At 37.5% G+C, this 18,904-nt stretch overlaps 2 protein-coding genes across 3 annotated transcripts in view; both read right to left on the minus strand.

Moving 5' to 3' along the window:
* LOC107716706 (BTB/POZ domain-containing protein kctd15-like) overlaps window positions 1-11,782 on the minus strand; it is a 15,242-nt gene extending 3,460 nt beyond the window's left edge. The window contains exons 1-4 of one of the 2 annotated variants that reach the window (XM_016523224.1): window positions 11,548-11,782; window positions 9,032-9,207; window positions 7,863-8,007; window positions 3,942-4,247 (exon numbers count right to left, since the gene is read on the minus strand). In XM_016523224.1, coding sequence (XP_016378710.1) covers window positions 3,942-4,247; window positions 7,863-8,007; window positions 9,032-9,207; window positions 11,548-11,559 — 639 coding nt within the window. In that variant the 5' untranslated portion in view covers window positions 11,560-11,782. The other variant, XM_016523225.1, reaches the window with a different exon arrangement.
* A 4,568-nt stretch (window positions 11,783-16,350) lies between these two features.
* Window positions 16,351-18,904, minus strand: part of LOC107716655 (carbohydrate sulfotransferase 8-like) — a 58,863-nt gene continuing 56,309 nt past the window's right edge. The window contains exon 4 of the mRNA XM_016523151.1: window positions 16,351-17,430. Coding sequence (XP_016378637.1) covers window positions 16,351-17,430 — 1,080 coding nt within the window. The remainder of the gene's footprint in view (window positions 17,431-18,904) is intronic.

An 18,904-nucleotide genomic window follows, 5' to 3' on the forward strand; every position in this document is an offset into this window, starting at 1 on the left:
CAAATACACAAAATAATGTTCTTTTTAGCAGCATCATATGACCCCTTTAAAAAGCTTATAAAATAATTTTTTTTTGTTAAATTTGACATAAAAGATTACATACTTTTAATAAAGATAGAAAAATGCCATTACAAAGGTAAAAACATTTCTACTGTAAATCACTTTAAGGAGTCAAATATCACCTCGTAATGGGAAGGCTATTTTTTGATCAAATTTTGGTGCTCCTAAATTTTTGACTGTGCTCCTAAATTTTTTAAGTTAGGAGCACAAGCGCTCCTAAAAAGAAAAATAAGCGTAGAGCCCTGCCCCTATCTTGCCTCCGCCCCCAAATTTCTGAACATGCTATTCAACACAGGCACCGCCCCCATCACTACTGGACACGCCCCTTACTGGTGATTGGCTACAAGTGTGTTTTGGTGCTCTGTCCGATCCAATTTCAACTGTGTTTCTCAGAAATCGCTTACTGCACCTTTAAATCTGAGAAACTTTTGAGTTTTTGGAATAAATAATTTATGCTAACATAATTGCATCAAGATGGCAACCCTTTCTGGCACCATTTCTCCAGGACCTAAGAGAAACCAGGGGAGTTAGAGATTGTAAGATGAAGTTTCCATAAAATAAACTCCCATTTATGCTACTCCATCAGCACTTCTGATAATTACATTAAGACAACACCTGCAACAGTCTCTCTGTGACCTAAAAGAAACCAGGGGAATTTTTGTCTATTTTGAGTTCTCCGTTGAATATGAGAAACTCGGTATGAGTTTTTTGGAAGTAAACTCCTATTTATGCCACTCTATCAGCACTTCACATAGTTGCATCAAGACACATTTAAAATGTGCAATCTCAGTAACAGTGCTATCAACAACTTCACGCTTGCATTACCCTCAGATGTTTCTCACTCCAGACCATCCACCCGGGATGAGAGGGAGCGAGACATCCCCTGGGCTGTTTACAGGGGTTTGATGCGGAGTCAAATGAGAATAGGCTCCCACACTGAAGCTGCCCGGCTCTTTCATTACAAACCCAATGCACACAATCTTGGCTACTGTCAGAGATCCCTCACCGAGAGCCGTCTCTGGGCGACCGCTGTCGCTGTCATTCCCGCCGCCACAAACAGCCAACGAAATGTTTTATCTGTTGGAGTGCTTGTAGATTTTTTTGAAATTCAATACATGCAGCCTTGAGTATTCACTTACTCCTGCACTTCTTTCAAGTGTGCTTCACATGAAAATGAAAGTTCTGGCTCGGGGCTACAGAGCCAGATAAAAGTCCCTCTGCAAAAAAAAAAAAAGACGAAGGAATCAGTTGAACTGCACAGGGCCTGAGAAAAAATGTCCACCCTTATCCTCAATTTGGAAGTTGAGGCTGCGGAGAAACTTGGAGAGGAAATGAACACTTCTTACGACTTACGCACAGATGAGGTATGAAAGTAATCAGCAGATGATTCAAGGGCCTACCGTGCACAAAGAAAGATAGCTCTTTTCAAGAACATATATCGGCATTAAGGCTCGTGTAAGGTTTCGGTTGCATCAGTGTTACAGAAGCTAGTTTTAATACACAAATTGTTTGACTTTGAAGTTCGTTCTTTTTGTGTGATTTTCAAACTTTTTCCAGTGGATTTCGAAAATTTGTCTTAAAGGGATAGTCCACCAAAAAATGTAAAAAAAAATTAATCTTTTACCCCCCTCATGAAGAAAAGATGATTTTGGAAAATGCCTCCATGTTTGCTGACCATTTAATGAGTTCAATGCTGTTTTGGACCCCATTGACTTTCATTGTATGGTCAAAAACAGTATTCAAAATATCTTCTATTCCAACGAGTGAAATCTGGATGAAATATACCTTTAATTTGTATTTAATCCATTCCTTTCATAAAATACATCCATATCTAGAGTTCTTACTAAAGACAGAATGAACGTATATAGACTCTAGATACGTTCATTCTGTCTTTAGTAAGACAGAAGCTTTTATACTTGAGAGGCTTGTGACACTCTATAATATAGTGTCACATGCCTCTCAAGTATTCAGGCATTGATATCTGAAGGCTTATGATTTTGACATTACACTCACTGCGCTGATGGTTGCATCACTTACTAACTTTCTTACAGTAAACGGCTACAATTTCTTGGCAACAAACTGGCTCCCTCACTCTGTCTTTTTCCATATCTCTCATCCTCTTGTCAGTCCTCTCTGATCTATCTTCTCATATTTCATAGGTGGGTTTTCGTGAACACCCGAGATGTGTGACAAAGACGCACTTCAAAAAATCCAACCGCATGATTCAGTCAATTAAGTGCGCAAAAGTGGGGGGAAAAAATAAGTGTTATCAGACACACTAATTAGTTATACAGTAAGTCAATTAGGCGTGTGTAAAAAAAGTAGCGTAAACCAGTTTAGGTTGTTCAAAGAAACCAAAGTACAGTATTAAAAATGTAGCATGTGTGTTTAAAATGCTTCAGGCACAGAAATGTTGGAGCACTTTTTCAAACAGAGAGATTTGTCTTAAGGACGAGTTAAAAATAAATTATGCATATCATTTCCCTCTCTTCTCTTCTCGGTTTCATGACTACATATTCCCCACATTAGCATCGCCTCCAGGATTCAAGGTACCGGACATTATAAAACATATGTATGTGGATGTGTCTGTGTGTACACCAGGATGTGTGTCTATTTTAGCACCTTTCAAACAGCCAAATCGTGAAGTATGTGAGAAGATGACATGGGGCATAACTGCACCTCTGCAGCTGTGGAGCCACACCTTCATCCACACCTGCCTACTACATCTTGCACCCTCTCACATCTCTTCTGGTTGGCAGGCGCAGTCGAGCTCCCTCCGAGACACATCAGCACAGTCAAAGTCAAAATTGTAAACTTGAGCAAATGCTTTATAATAGGCTCATTGATATGGCAAAAGTGATTGACAGTCTTAATTAATTTAAAATGATGTAATTTCAATATTTAAATGTAATTATTAATTTTAATTTAGAGCTTTTTGACCATTTTTTGGGATTTAGATGTTGCGGTCCAGGTACAAACCAGCATTTCCATTTCCAACTCGAGCATTGTGGTTCATTGTGCCTGGACTACACTTGTCAAATGTGATTAAAACTACACACAAATAGGTGAATCTCAAGAAAAAAACATGCCCAGGTCACAATTTACTCCAAAAACAATAACAAATATATATATATGAAAAAATATTTTCATTTAGATATTTTTTCATTGTGACATTATTTTCATGACAATTAATCATATTTTCCTCCCAAATCTTCATTACCATAATGTGTCTGGATATTTTACTTACATGCTTTATTGCAACATTACATTCTTATAATTGTAATTTTGTAGTTTTCTCTGGATTCGCCCAAGTATGTACTATGGTTTAAAAGTTTGGGGTCATTAAGATTTTTTGGTTTTTTATTTTTTATTTGAAAGAACTGATATCTTTATTCAGCCAGGGTCCATTAAATTAATTATGAGTGACAGTAAAGACATTTATTATATTACAAAATATTTATATTTTTAAAAAATGCTGTTCTTTTTAACTTTCTACTTATCAAAGCTTCCTGAAAAAAAATCTATCAGTTTCCACAAAAATATGAAGCAGCACAACTGTTTTCAACATTGATGATAATAAGAAATGTTTCTGAAGGATTATGTGACACTAAATACTGGAATAATAACTGCTGAAAATTCAGCTTTGCCATCACAGGAATAAGTTACATTTTAAAATATAATCAAATAGAAAACAATTATTTTAAATTGTAATAATATTTACTGTATTTTTGGTCAAATAAATGCAGCCATGGTGAGCATAAAAGACTTCTTTCAAAAATATTTTAAAAATCTTTCCGACCCCCAACTTTTGAACGGTAGTGTATTAGTCAGTGATGATGACCATCAAATATTGTTTCAGTATTACTCAATGACTGCTGTACCTGCACAGAGTTGAGCCTGCAATAGCCATTCAGTGGAAAGCGAATAACGTGGGTTGGGTCCTGGTTCCAGCCGGCATTGACTGAATTGCACATGACATCCCCTGTCTCTGGGAAAATCTCCTCTATGAGGGCCTTGTCCCCACTGATGGCAATCCTCTCGCCCAGGTCAGGGGTCACCCGCACCACCAGGCACTCACAGGGCTGAGCCGCCCGCCGCTGCTCCCGGTCCTGTTTCCAGCGCTCCAGCTCTTTCACCATGGGCGTCAGCTGGTAATACCGAGCCTCCTCGTACAGCAGCTGGAACTCCTGCAGGAACAAAACATGGATGTGAATGTATGCACGGAAAGAAAGAAACAAACAAACAAACAACCCATCCAGCAAATGATTGAATGAGCAGACAAAAAAAATGCACAAATACATGAATGAATGAACAAATAAATCAACAACCCACTGAGCAAATGAACAAAGAAGAAAACAAACAAATGTACAGACAAATTAATGAATGAACAAACTGGGAAAATTAACCAGCTATTGAGTGAATGAATGAACAAGCAGACCAAAAATGCACAAACAAACAAATGAGCGAATGAACAAACAAGGACACAAACAAACAACCAAGTGAGCGAACGAATGAGCAAACAAACCACCAAATGAATGAATGAATGTGCAAACAAACAAACCACCAAGTGAGCAAACAAATGGCAATACGAACAAACAAATGCACAAACAACCCATCAACCAAATGAATGACCGAGCGAACAAACCACCAAATGAAAGAATAGAAACAAACAAAAAATTGACTACTGAGTGATTACCGAGTTATTTTCCATTGCTGCTCCATCACTAAAAAGATTTTTAGATTTACATTTTCCACTAGGAAATATATGATGGGCTAATAATATCAGAAAATGAAAGAAGAAATTCAATACCACATGATGATTGAATATTGTATGTTTCAAAGCACATGTCGTTTAGCATTGAGCATGAACCCAGACCAACACATGGAGCAATTTTGCCCATCTGACCCGTCTTTAGCCAGGACTAGGACAAGGGGTGGGTTTCTAAAGCCCCCCAGCTCTCCCCTCACTCACAGACTCTCTGGTTGGACAGCACAGATTGCTGCCTCTGCCTGAGGTGTCCTTCACCCTACAGCACATTTACCCCACGTACACTCGCCTTTCATTCACCACTAAACCAGATGGCAACACGCCTCAGTCCTACCATTACAATCACTGCAAAAATGAAAATATTTCCATTTTTCCATGTAAACATGGTGGTATGGGCATATATTGAGGAAAATGAATGATAAACCAAAGTTAGTGGTGTTACCCCTTGTGTTATACTGCATGCAAGCTTTTCTTATCTTTACTTTTACCAATACTACAGGTTTAATTGAAATAAAAACATCTAAATATTAAACCCTTATGTTCTGTTCATACTTACTTTGTTTCTAAATTTTAAAACAATTGTTTACTCATTAATTCAGGTTAAAGGGGACATTTTTTTTCAGTCACATCAATGCCAAAAAGTGTCCCACTTTACCTGAATTCAACCTATTTTTGTATTATTGTTAACTAAAGTAAAACTAAAACCATAAAAAAATTTCTGTTACTTGGAAGAAAACAAAAAAATATATATATTAGTGCTGTCAAACGCACATACAAAATAAAAGTTTTTGTTTGCATAATATATGTGTGTGTGTTCTGTGAATATTTATTACAGTATATATATATATTGAACATATTTACATGTATTTACATGTTTATGTTTATATTTATATTCTTAAAATTTATATTATAAATAAATATATTTAATATATAAACATAACATATATTTCTGAAATATATACATGCATGTGTGTGTATTTATATATACAATAAACAAATTCAGCTAGGTGCCAAGACAGTTCGTTTAACTTGAGGTACTAAAATAACTAAAACTAAATAGACTAAAATAAATCAAAATGAATAAAAACAATATATAGACATTTAAAAAAAAAAACTATTAAATATGACAAAACAAAACATACATAATATATTATATATTATTTAATAAAATGAATAGGGAGGGGATGAAAAAAGTGAAGATTATATATATAAATAATACATAAACTATATATATATATATATATATATATAGATTTTCTGAAAATGTTTCAAATGATTTGAAATATACCTGGGCTCTTGAGAGTCCAAATAGTGAGGTACATTTTGTCATGCAGGAAGTTTGATGGATGTTATCAAGCTCAAAATTTGCCAGTTCTCATTAGATTAGGAAACGTCATGAAGCGTTAACCTGATACTTCAATGTTAATGTTTTGCGAGATATTAAAAGGGCCTTGGGTACTCTCAGACCCCAAACATGAGGCCTGAAAGCCATTTCTGCTCGAAACTCTGACAGCATTCTTTGGTTCTGCGCCTGGTGGCCTATTTCCTCGTGGCCGTGAGAGATAGCTGTGATCTCGACCCTGCCGGCTCTTCATCCCCACCCTGTAAGCCTACTCATTCCACTGCAGGCTACGCCACAGAGAACAATAGCACCGAGCATCTCAGACACAACGCTCTTTTACAATTACCACAAGAAAAGGAGTTGTTTTCTTACCCACACCCCTCCCTCAGCCTCTCTTCTTTCTCTCTCTCTTTATTCCCTATGTTCCTTTCTTTAGCCCATACTGGTGCTGACAACATGGATACAGAGACTTTAGGCCTTCGGGCTCTTGCTAATTCAAAGAAAAACAAGCTGCGCTTCTTTCCCAGGTCTGCAGCGAATGCTGGGTATGTTTTAACAGGGCTTCTTCTGTGACTCACTGTTGGGAAAGAGAATGTAAAAGCAACAGCCCACAGAAGAGAGAATTTAGTCTTTAGGCCATATCCATATGGACAAATGAAGCTAGATGCGCTACACGGTTTTCAAGTGCAAACTCTTCTAGAAGAACAAAAATGTTGTCAATTAGGCCAATAAGTTGAGTCTAATGAATTCACAAACGTAACAGACATCTGGGAGGAGATCAAATGTATCCCATCATCTCTCACAGGAGGTGCTGCTCCATCTGACAACATGCATCATTCGCTTATGTACAGCTTCTTCTGAAAATATTCAGTGGTTCTTTACAGCATCTTAGCCTCTGGATGAAAAAGAAAGGGTAATAAGTGTGAAAGTTTATAGGCCTCAAACCCAACAGTGACCAGCTCATGTAGTCATTGAGTTTTCCCACTCTTGCAAGTCAGGGCACGGTGAGTTTTGATGGGTAAAGTGTGAAAAGTTAAGCATAATGGGATGTAATGAAGTGCAGTTACATATTTTATGTTCTGTTATCAAACGGCCTCGCACAGTAGAGAAAAGCTAGCCACGAGCCTGAGGCACAAATGACTAGTCTCACCCTAATTAATCCCATTGACACAAATACCTTTACCCATCTGATTTTTCACTGAGGCGGGCATAATACTTCACCAACTTATGTGCTGGCATTGAAGAAAACACTCACAGCTATGTGTATGAAGTCAGAAATTATATTTCACACTATTTTGAATCCAACTTTAAACTTCACCTTAGACTTTATGGTTCTCTTTTATTCTGTTTTTTATTTTTTTATGTTATTATTTGTTATTTTATTTTATTTTGCTATAAATGTGCTTGGCCAATGTGGAAAGTTTTGTATCAATATGCAAAGAATTGCCAAGATGTCTTTGCCAGCAAACAGGTTAAGTTGTTTGAAACCTTGGAAAATGATAATCCAACAAGCATCCAGGGATATTTGAGACATGAAGCTTAAGATAATTCCAAACAAATGGAAATTGAATAAACCTGCTGTGAGGTTCTGTCTGGGTCCTTTAATAGCGTAAGGCTATTGACGTGATGCTAAAAGAGGAACTAAATGAAAGTTCTGACCTGCTGAAGAGACACTGGGTATGTGCACGTTACCTTGAAGTCGTCAGGAAGAAGCAGTTTGATGGTTCTCAGGTAGCTCAGGATATAGCGGAATATCTCTCCATCTCTGTCGATAAAATAATGCTGCTTCAGACTGTCCAAAACAATCGGTTCTGTGCCGTTGAACAGGCGACTGATTCTGGAGGGAAAAAATGTAAATCAATGATTTTTCATTTTAAAAAAGCATTTTGTTTTAAAAGTTCTATGCAAGCACTACACTACATTAAGAATGATTTTGCTCATATCATGTCACATTGTAAAAGATATTCTCTAAAAACTGCTTTCTCCACATTTTACATTTGAAATAAGTTTAACGGCAAACGTATAAGTTGATTATTTAACTTGATTTAATTGATGAAATGGGGTCAGGCATTTGGAATTATGTCGTATGCTATTTCTGTTCTTTGGATAAATCGACTTGATCTTTGCAAAATGTTCTTATTTCATTCTCTCATCCTATTTCATTCTTCCGTTCTTTCTTTCTCTCTCTCATTCTGGAAACCGATGCAAAACACTTAATAAGAAAACCAATTCCCCCTTTTGTGCCTCGGGTGGTCCTTTTCTCATATGGTCTTGCCGTTCCCCCAGTTAGAATTTCACCATATAGCTTTAGGCAATCTTAGTTTTTCATCTCAGCCTTTCTTTTTTTCCTCTCCAAAAAGCAATTAAAATGCTGCCTGCTTTTCACCCTCCCCCCATTTTCCTCTCCTCCCTCTTTCCCGTTGCTCTCTCGCTCCATATCCATTAATAAATCAGAGCGAGCCACGCTCTCTGTTAACCTGAACAGATGTGGCAAAGCTCTCACTTTTTTCCCATCTTGCACATACACATACACACACACACACACACATGTACGTCTCTAACCTCCGTAGATTACGGTTTGGATGGATGCAGCACGTAGGAATTGCATGACTCTACAAGTGGCTTTTGATCACAAAAAAACTGAGCTTTAAGTCATTTAAAAGTAGAACATTTGAATGTATCGCCCTATTTATATGTAAATTCATTAGTTTAACACTTAAATATGCACTTACATAACTGTTACAAAGATGAAAATGATGAACTTCTCACGACAGCTCAGCACGACTATGACACAGTTTTACGGCAACATAAATCATAGTAAACCCCAAAAACGGTCAGCGTCAAATCACAACTGGTCTTACCTGGAGTCTGGGTATTTGGTGAGGGTGGCCAGACTGCTGGTGTACATGTGCCCGCCTACGTCAATGTGGACTGGAGCGTTTGCTTTAGTCAGCTGAGCCGGCAGTGGGATGCCCTGAGTGGCCAGAGGAGACACTGGGGACCGGGTCAAAGACAGCCGAGACATGCTCCTTCCCTCCTGCACAAACAGCACAGTATCAAATAAACAGCTCCTGGTTCCCCTCTCCCCTTCAATCTCCGAGATCTAAGGTGCGATTCTGGCCTGCAAGCACGCAGGAGATCACTTTTACATCTTCCCTTAAATTGCGTTTTTACCTTAAGAATTAGCACCACAAGTCTAATTAAGAAAATTTGCCTGCCGTTTTTTCCCCCTCCTTTTTTCATGGAACCGGAGGGGAGAAATGGAGTGATGCTTATTAGCGAGCACGAAAGGGAGAGAAGGAGAGTGAGAGAGAGAGAGGGATGGATCCTAGTACTGTAGGTGTCTACCTCCAGGGAAAGAGAGGGAAAAAGTGTAAACTCCTAATTAAAGATATTGGGCGAATGTGTGAGACGCAAAACACCTCTTCACCAACAGCTTTTCAGTTCTTTAAAAGTTTCTGAGAGCAAATGAATCAACATTTTGAATTGAAGCCAAAAATGAGAGTAAATAAGACTTTTACTCCCACAAGGTCAAATATAAAAATCTAAATGATGCTGCGTCATAATAAAGTTTCAATTCGTGGTAAAGGTTTTAAATGATGCTTCATTAAAATATTTGATCTCATTGTCCTCTCCTTAGTAATTACAGCTCTTTACATTAAAACTAGGGATGCACCGATACCACTTTTTCCAGTACTCGCCCGATACCGATACTTTTATTTTTGGTACTTATATTCATTGCATACATATACTTCGTAGTAGACATCCATAACTCCTTTCTGCTGTCTGTTGTCAGTGTTTCTTTGTTTGAATATGGCGCTTATCACATGCTGTGTGGTATCGGCGTTTGGTATCGGGGCATTTTAACGAGTACGAGTACGAGTACAGGAGGCCAGTATCGGGCCCGATACCGATACCAGTATCGGTATCGGTGCATCCCTAATTAAAACCATAGGGACTATGATGCTTGACTGCTATTGTGGCATGAATCGACTTGTTTGGACTTTGGAGTAACGAACAATTCCGCCTAAACAGATGGTTAAAGTCCCGTTTCCAGAGGCACAATGCCTGAAGCAATGTGTGCCCATGGTGTACGTACATCAGAGACTTAGGCTACTCCTGTATAGGATGATGTATCTTATGTCTAGCCATTAGATTTAAAATCAAATCTCAAAAATGTAACTGGTCACTGGTTTGGCTATAGTAAAGTTTTAAAAGATGTTGTAAAAGACAAAAAAAATGAAATATTATGAGGAGTATATACATACACATAGGATTTTGGGCCTGGGTAGAACTGCCCCACTTTTCACAATATTAAAAAAATCAATCAGTGAATCTACAGCGCCACGGCTAAATAAATAATATTTTACCGGAGTTGTGAGTGTTCATTCGTCTGAATTGCATTTGATGACATTAAAATACCGAGTTCCGAGAAATAATGACAAGAAATCATATATTTCTTGTAAAATCCGAAAAGCAAACGTACAATTATACTAGTAGCCCATAGTGACATAACGAACAAGTGACTCTTATGAGCCGGTTCTTTTAATGAATCACTCAAAAAGACTCATAACTTAAAATCAGCCTGACGAATCCTTCACTGAATGAACACTGAATCCGTCAAAGCGGTTTGAATCAACATCTCACTCAGTTAGTAAGTGCACGTTATCATAAGTTTGAGTGATATCCATCTCGAAATTGTCCTCTGTTATATATATATATATATATATATATATATATATATATATTAGTTGTACTAGGTCGGGAGCGGCAGAGGTTTAGAGTGTGAGTGCAAAATGAGATATAATCAAAGAGTACATCAAACATCAAAGTCAGAAATAATAGTTTGTGATGTCAAAAACTGCGCCAGGTCCCTGGAGTGCGTAAAATAGCCCTACAACTCTCTGTACCGCACTTCCTGTACGCAATGGGCATACAGTAGCGCTCTGACCTCTCATTGTATACTCAAATCAGCCCTCCCTGATCTAAAACTGCAAAAGCACGACACACACTGAGAACGAATGCAAAGATGCGCTAGAGAAACATTCGAGAATTTGACAGAATCCACCGTACCGTTTCAAACATTTTAGGATGTCCGACGCAATCTGAGGAGGATTCTAGCAGACTGTCTCTGATGAAGGTTGCTCGTCCTTTAGAAAGAACTTTTTCGTAATATTTTCTCGCCACTCCAAGAGCTCTTCGAATAGAATCCGGCGACAATTCCCTTCAGAATCCAGCGAAATCTAACGCCGGTGCAAACGCAGCGCTATATAGGTCGCTGTGGCTTTAAAAACTCGCTTAAAACACAGACCATAGACTGCTATTGACACTTTCCACAAAAGCTACACAGGGGAGTCAGTCAAGGCTGCGTCCTTACCTTGGAAGACATAGCAGTAAATGTATCTTCAGCCCTCTTTAAAACATGAGATCGATCGTGGCGTGTCTTAGCCTCGCTTTTTTTCTTTCTTGCTCCTTTTTTTGTTGAAGCGTGAGAGTGCGTTGAAGGCACAGCGTTCCAGCCCGAATAACAGAGGACAGCTGAACAAGAATTCTTGCTCAAGGCTCTCCAAACGCCCCGGGGCAGGATTAGGCTACAATTAGCTCAACCCTGCCTGAGCTGGGGCGAGTTACAAGAACAACATTTGATCTTGCTATTCACATTTTGAAGTATACGTATATGTGTTTTAATCGCATTTATCGTCATTTATTCATCTACTTGCCGCGTCTGAACAATATGTGCATGCGCGGGGATAACGGTTTACTAGGTTAAGTTACCTGTGTGCATGTCTGATTAACCTTCATCGAGCAAAAGAGAAACAATCTTTTGTTTTAAACGGCATTACATACGTTATGATTTCCCCCCCGTCTTTTTGATTTACATTTCTTTTCCAGAGATACTTACGGGCATAAAAGAATGTATCTTCTTAATTTGGTTTAATATGTTTCTCACAGCGTTCTTATAATGTTCTGCTGGCCATGAAAACTAAATGACGTACATCGATATGCTTTGTGCCTCTGCAAAAGGCGCCCACACAACCGCCTCGAGCCAAACGCGCCATTTCAATTTTTTGCGCGCGGCTAGATAGAGATGTCTGCCATGGCACACAGCTTTCAGGTGGAAGACAGGCTCATTGTGCTGAAAACATTGTTACAAAAAGTATACTTGACTGTTTTAAGACCACTGTAATATTGTTCCCATTCTCGTTAAAATGTTCTGTACCTTGACATCTGGCGCCAACCAGTGACCAAACTAAACGCAGCCAATAAAAAAAAAAAAAGAACGTTTTTACAACATTTCCAAAACGTTTCCTTTTAGTTGCAATTAGGTGACATAGCATGAAAACGCCACCTAAAACAGGATACAAATAAAGTAGGCCTATCTGAAATAAAACGTAGGCCTATTAGTAACGGTCTGAAAAGATAAGGGTAAGTGACTTCAAACGTCAGTATAACGTCAGACGTCAATATAACCCATGTTTACGACAAAAACAAAACATACCAAACGTTGACGACGCGTTGGGCATTTGTACATTTAAACGAAAGGTTAAAAAATGATTCATGACCTAAAAACGCGTTTAAACGCAGTTGTATTTCCTGGGAAGTCAAACAACCTACGAACAGAGTACAAATTATGAATTAAGATTTCCATAAATAAATAATTAACTAACTAGCAATATATTTCATTTCAGTTTTTAGTTGTGCAAAGGGGAAAAATGATAGAACCCTTAATTTTCTTGTCACAAATTTGAATTTTAAAATGTCTTTTCCAATTACCTTCAGTAATCTTTTGGCACAGAGCTAATGTTATCACCTTCCACATAATAGCCCACATTCTCGAGTGAAAACACTGCAAAGCAAATCTGTTTGTATACACGAATATGTTGCAAATTATTTGGATTTAACAACCGAATTTTTCTCGCCTTTGGCTGAAATTAGTTTCCCACATCAGACGAGCAGCAGGAAGACAAGATATTTTTGTCCAATTAAAGGAACAAGCCCGGAGTTAGTTCAATTACTTGACGCTGGAGGAAGATGTAAATTTAAAGATTTAAATAGCTTAGAATGTTGCCTCGAGCGCCTGCACTTCATTTCCTTAATTTACAGAGAGATGAGGGGAGTAATGGTTATCCCAATGATGTGCATCATGCCAACAAACTATATATCTGAGTAACACTTACTATCCCTGGTCTTACAGTTGTGTTTATATTCAAGCGAGTCAAATAAAACATCCTGAAGACAGAAAAACAAAAGCGTCCAGGTAATCAATAGCAGCTAAAACTTTCACAATTCACATGAACTAATTTCGTATCAGTGATCCATAGGACTTTATTAACATTAATATTAACATTGTTAATTCATAACCACTAATAGTATTTAAATTATAGTGTTAAAATTTAAATAATATTATTAAAATTATGTAACCGCTTATTTTTTAAGTGTATGTATTTCTAGTACGATGAATTATTACACATTTGGAGGCATGAGCCACTGTTTTGCCAAGAGAGACAGATGTAATACCTGTGCAACATTCATGAATGCATAAATAAATCTACATAGCCTATTCCCTTTTGAAAGTTATTTTCCGATGATGCCTCTGTCCCTCATTAAACCACAGCGCCATCTGCTGGACATGACTTGCAACGTCAAACATCTCATCTTCTCACCTGAAACAATTTTAAACATTTTTGATGCTGTTGCATTTTGTCTACACTTCTTTTGGTAATTAGATTTTCCAGAGTCTTTTTGTAATAACTTAATTTCTAAAAGTTCAGAGCTTATTCTCTTGCCTCCAGCTCCTTCCATTCCAAAACCCAATCATACGGAGAGACTAATTTTTCTCTTACCCCCTCCTTTTTAAATATGATTTTGGTGCTGAAGAAAGAAAAATTAGGATTTTTTTTGTTCTGTCTTCCACGTGACAAATAGTAGCTGATTTGATGTGCCCTTTGAGTCTGTCGATTGTGAGAGAGAACAGGATGTCAAAGCCCCAGGCCCTGTGAGATAAGGAGGGGGTGGAGCTAAAAAAAACGCAGTTGCTCCAGGCAGCAGAGGACTTATTGGAGTGGGAGGACAAGATGTAAAGATCAACTGCTGCATGAGGGGGGGTTGCTGCTTTTGTTTCCAATACTGGGATAAAGTGGCAGAAAAATAATATATATACATGATTGAAATCATTTTAAAATCTGTATGTAACTGCATATTATCTTGATGCCTCCGACAGGAAAAAAATCCTCTGAGGTCATTTTCAGAAGTAACTATTCCTGTGCATCCTGTAGTAATAGGTTGCATCACTTCTACTTTTATTTTTAATAAAAATAAAAATAAATTTTTATCTTGAATGGGCGAGGCTTCCAGTATCATCCACTTCCAGCTATTTAACTGTACAAAAACAGTCCGTTATGCTACTTGATTTTGAAAGTTTGTATTTGTTATCATATTATTTTTAATTTACTATAATAATCATGAACACACTGGTTTGTCACGTAAAGAGTTTTACCGTTTACTGCACTTTGTCATTCTTCTGGTTACTTATCAATAGCGGCTAATGAATCTAAAGAATTGCACATTCACAGGAAGTAGCTTACCTGAAAAATAAGTTGGATAACAAACAAAAAATATGGAACTAACCTTCAAACAAAGGGCGAAAGAGGTTGTTATGAGTTTCCTGTACATGTCTACTAGTGACCGAGACCTAGAAATTACTGGAATTTTGATTTGTCATTATAACAATAAAGAAGGTAATAACACAGAGATGTCATCTAACTAACATTAAAATATTGTGCTTACATTTATTGATATACAGAAAACGTTGTAATATGAGAAATTTGAAAGTAAGGCAAGGGTGTAGCAGGTCATTGAAAATGTTTCGCAATGGTACAGGGTTGCCAACTTCAGAAAATGAAAATACGGGACAATCACCATACGGATTGTCCCATGTATGCATGAAAATGCGTATTTTTCAATTAAAGACAGCTTATAGATTTAATATGGGCTGCTTTTGGTGCTTGACACCTTTTTATTGGTAATTTTGTGTTTCAAGAATAAGGTCCAAGGTTAATAATTATGCTATTAGTTACTTAAATATAAAAAGTTTTTCTCTATTTAACAACATTACAATAGTGAAAGACGACTTCCCTTACTGATCACGTCTCATGCGCGGCGGGATGTTGGACTCGTGAAAAATAATCACGTAGTTTGTATTCAGTTTGTACTGAAGTGAAAACACGGACAGAATTGGTTAGTGCGAGCGCCGCTTGCTGTGAGGCGGGAGCGACCAGCCGGCAGAGGATTGTGCAGCCTTCCTCGAACAGTTATGTTCATGATTTCTGATTTACTTAACGTATAACCGCGTGAGGGGGGCTGTGATTGGATGATGACAGGTATCGGTGATCATTCTCAAGTGATCAGCACCGCTGCTGTTGTATCAGTCAGTGGTTAGATCAGCGTAGCAGTCAAAAAACGGGACAAGGGAAGTCACGTACGGGACAAATCAATTAGGCCCAAAATACGGGACGTCCCGGTTGGCAACCCTACAATGGTATATTGAGTAAAGTGATACTCACAGCTGGACTTGTGCTAAAATCACTTTCCTTTGACACTAATAAATAACATTATGCTACATTTTAGATGCTCTTAGTACAGGCTATTCATTCTTGGCAGTCTGAGAAAACAAATCACACACAACAAAGGGACAGTTCACCCAAAAACGTCTGACACCATTTACTCACCTTCATGTCATTCCAAACCTGTGGAACACAAAAGAAGATATTCTGAAAAATGTCTTTTGTTTTTGTCCACCGTTGTTTTGGACCCTATTGACTTTCATTGCATTTACAAAAACAGCTGCAACATTCTTCAAAATATTTTGTTATTTGTTCAGGGTTCACGCAGGTTTGGAACGACATGAAGAGTGAGTAAATCATGTCCAATTTTTCATTTTTGGGCAGATTGTTCCATTAAGGGGTTTCTTATTGAATAGAATTGAATAAGTTTTGTAACAAGTTTATAACAAGATAAACGCAAGGACCAGCCTGCAGAGATAAATATAGAGTGTGATTAATATTTCACATTGAAATTCGTTAACAAATAAACGAAAACATTTTAAAGTAATAAAATAACCTCACTAGGACAAAATGTGAACACCAGGCAACAGAAAGTTCATGAGATTACTGTAAAAGCTTCAGTGTAAATCTTTAAACGGTTTGGAGTAGTTGAACATCAGATAGTCCATGTAGTAAAAGTCATACGCCCTTTGTCTCTCTGTCACATTTAGTTGTGCAAAATATCTTTTTGTAATTTCCAAAGATGTCCTTTCTGCATTAGGGTTCCTGTCTTTAAAACTAGGGAATGTTAAATTGCTAGGAGCACCGATGCTTCTCAAAAGGAAATTGGCTTCTTCCTCCAGAGTCTCAAATTTCCCAATGAAATCATAGTCCAGCAGGCAAGGGCTGCAAAGATGTCCTACAGGCTCCCAGTGGATGTCCATGCCAACCGGCCGATGCACATCTAACAAATACTGGATGAATTCCTTGAAGGTCACACCCGCTCCCGTGCGTAAAGCGTACTGTGTTGCATTGCTGCGGTATTTTGAGATGATGGGCTTCCCAAACACTGGGTGGTAGTATGAGTTTGGACTCTCAAACTTGTCCCGAAAAGCAGACACTAGCCTTTCGAAAGGTTCCCTCAGGAAGAGGACTTTGGTGTAGGTCTTCAGACGATGAATGATGTCCTTTTGATCAAATGAGTCTAGACGCTTAAGGTGATTCCCATAATGCACCTCGTCATGTTGGATCTCTCCAGTGGAAGAAGCGAGACCTTGAAGCACCATGAGCACCCTCTTCCAGTTGGAGCAGCCCGCCTTGGGCACCTCACAGTAGAGGAGTTTGTGCTTGTCCTCCACAAAGATACGGGACACATGCATGCGGGTTATAGTCTGTTTGGTGGTTCCGCTTGTGTATTTGGCACAGACCTCCCTCATAAGTCTCTGACGGGACTGCTGCACCTGAGTCATTTGCTCTGGGTTCTCTTTGATCTGGCCAGGAGGGTCAGCATTAAGCTGCTGGACAAGCGGGCCACTCTTGAGGAGGAGTTTACGGTGGCTCTTTGTGACATGGGCAGCAGTGATGTCTCTGGGGTTGATTAGAGAAGAATGCTGGACCCATGGGAAGACTGGAAGCTGCACTGGTTGCGCAGGTCTAGGAAAGTTGTCTTCTGCTGGATCAGACTGTTTGTCATTGTCAGGACAATAAGGACATGGTTGCTGCAATTTAGAGAATAAGAGTAGTCAGCATCAATAATAGTGTTTTTTCAAATTTAGGCACAGCCTTGTGAAAAAGCAGTGCGCATAATTGCACTGAAAGTGCATTTGCAGTGTACTTCAAATCCTAAAAGTAAAAAAAAAATAAAATATATATATATATATATATTAATTTAAAATTTAACAAAAGGCCACAAGTTTATTTAGAGCGTACATTTTCATCACTATGTTTCTTAACACACTTGAGTGCATTTTTTAAAAGTACACTTTGTAATAACCTTTACTTTAAAAAACATTTTAAATCATTGATTTAATAATCATTTTCATGCTTTAAAGGAGTACACTAATTATGATGTTAAAACATATTAAAGCACATGCAAAGTACTTGATTATAATTTTTTAATTCAACTTCATTGCAAATGTGTAAATACATGACAAGTATCAATAGAAATTACATTAAAGTATATTTTAGTAAAAAATAAATTTTTTAAAGAACTCTTGAGTTGATCTAATTGCATTTAATATATATTTAAACTATAGTACATTATCTTTCGATTTCAATTAACACAATTAAGCGTTCAAAAACATTACATTAAGTTCACAATTAGTTATATTATTTTAAAGTATTAATTACTCCCATAGTAAGTACTCTTTTTAAAATGCTAAAGTTTGCTTCTTTTTCACAAGGGTATTTATGTAACAGGTTGATTTTTATTAAGACTAACTTTTTTACTTTTGTTATATGAATTTCCTATTTAAACCGATTTGGATTATTTATTTGTTTATTTATTTGCTACTTTTCAAAATAGTTTTTTTGTTTTGCCTTTGTACCAGACCCAGACATTATTTTAAAAGTATTTAGTACGTATCATATCACTTTAAATAAAAATTTCAGCCGACCCACAGTTGTTTGCAAAAAAGTGTGAAAATATTATTTACTTGTGTGTATTTAGGATACCAACTGATGAAATTACCATTTTATTCCAAAGTAAAAAATTTCATTTCCACACAATGTTTTGTCAAATACACAATATGATGTGTGGAGGGAATTTGTTTAACTTTCATTCAAAATTCTCAACTGGATATTTTTAGCAGACAAATTAAAGGCACAATATGTAAGATTTTCATAATAAAATATCCAAAAACCACTTGCTCAGTGTTATATATTTCATGCAGTTGTGTACTTACGTTATCCCAAAAGTTCCCAAGGATTTGTAAATCCAGAGAAATTCACATTTTAAATAATGGCTTGTCCCTGTTCATTGTCGCCTATCAATGGCGTAATATCCACGCTATCGGTTTCTGCTTGTAGAAACTATGGCAACACGCGTGGACAAAAATGCTGTTGTACAGTTAAACTAAATCCTTTACAGCTGTCGCGAATAAAATGAAAAAAGTGTTGACTGCAGCATTAAATTTAGATCTGCTCAATGTTGCACCATGATTCTTTTTACGCGTTTTTACAGTTTTGCGCATT

Source organism: Sinocyclocheilus rhinocerous, unplaced genomic scaffold (genome assembly GCF_001515625.1).
Source record: "Sinocyclocheilus rhinocerous isolate Xijiao unplaced genomic scaffold, SAMN03320098_v1.1 scaffold1201, whole genome shotgun sequence".
NCBI lineage: Eukaryota > Metazoa > Chordata > Actinopteri > Cypriniformes > Cyprinidae > Sinocyclocheilus > Sinocyclocheilus rhinocerous.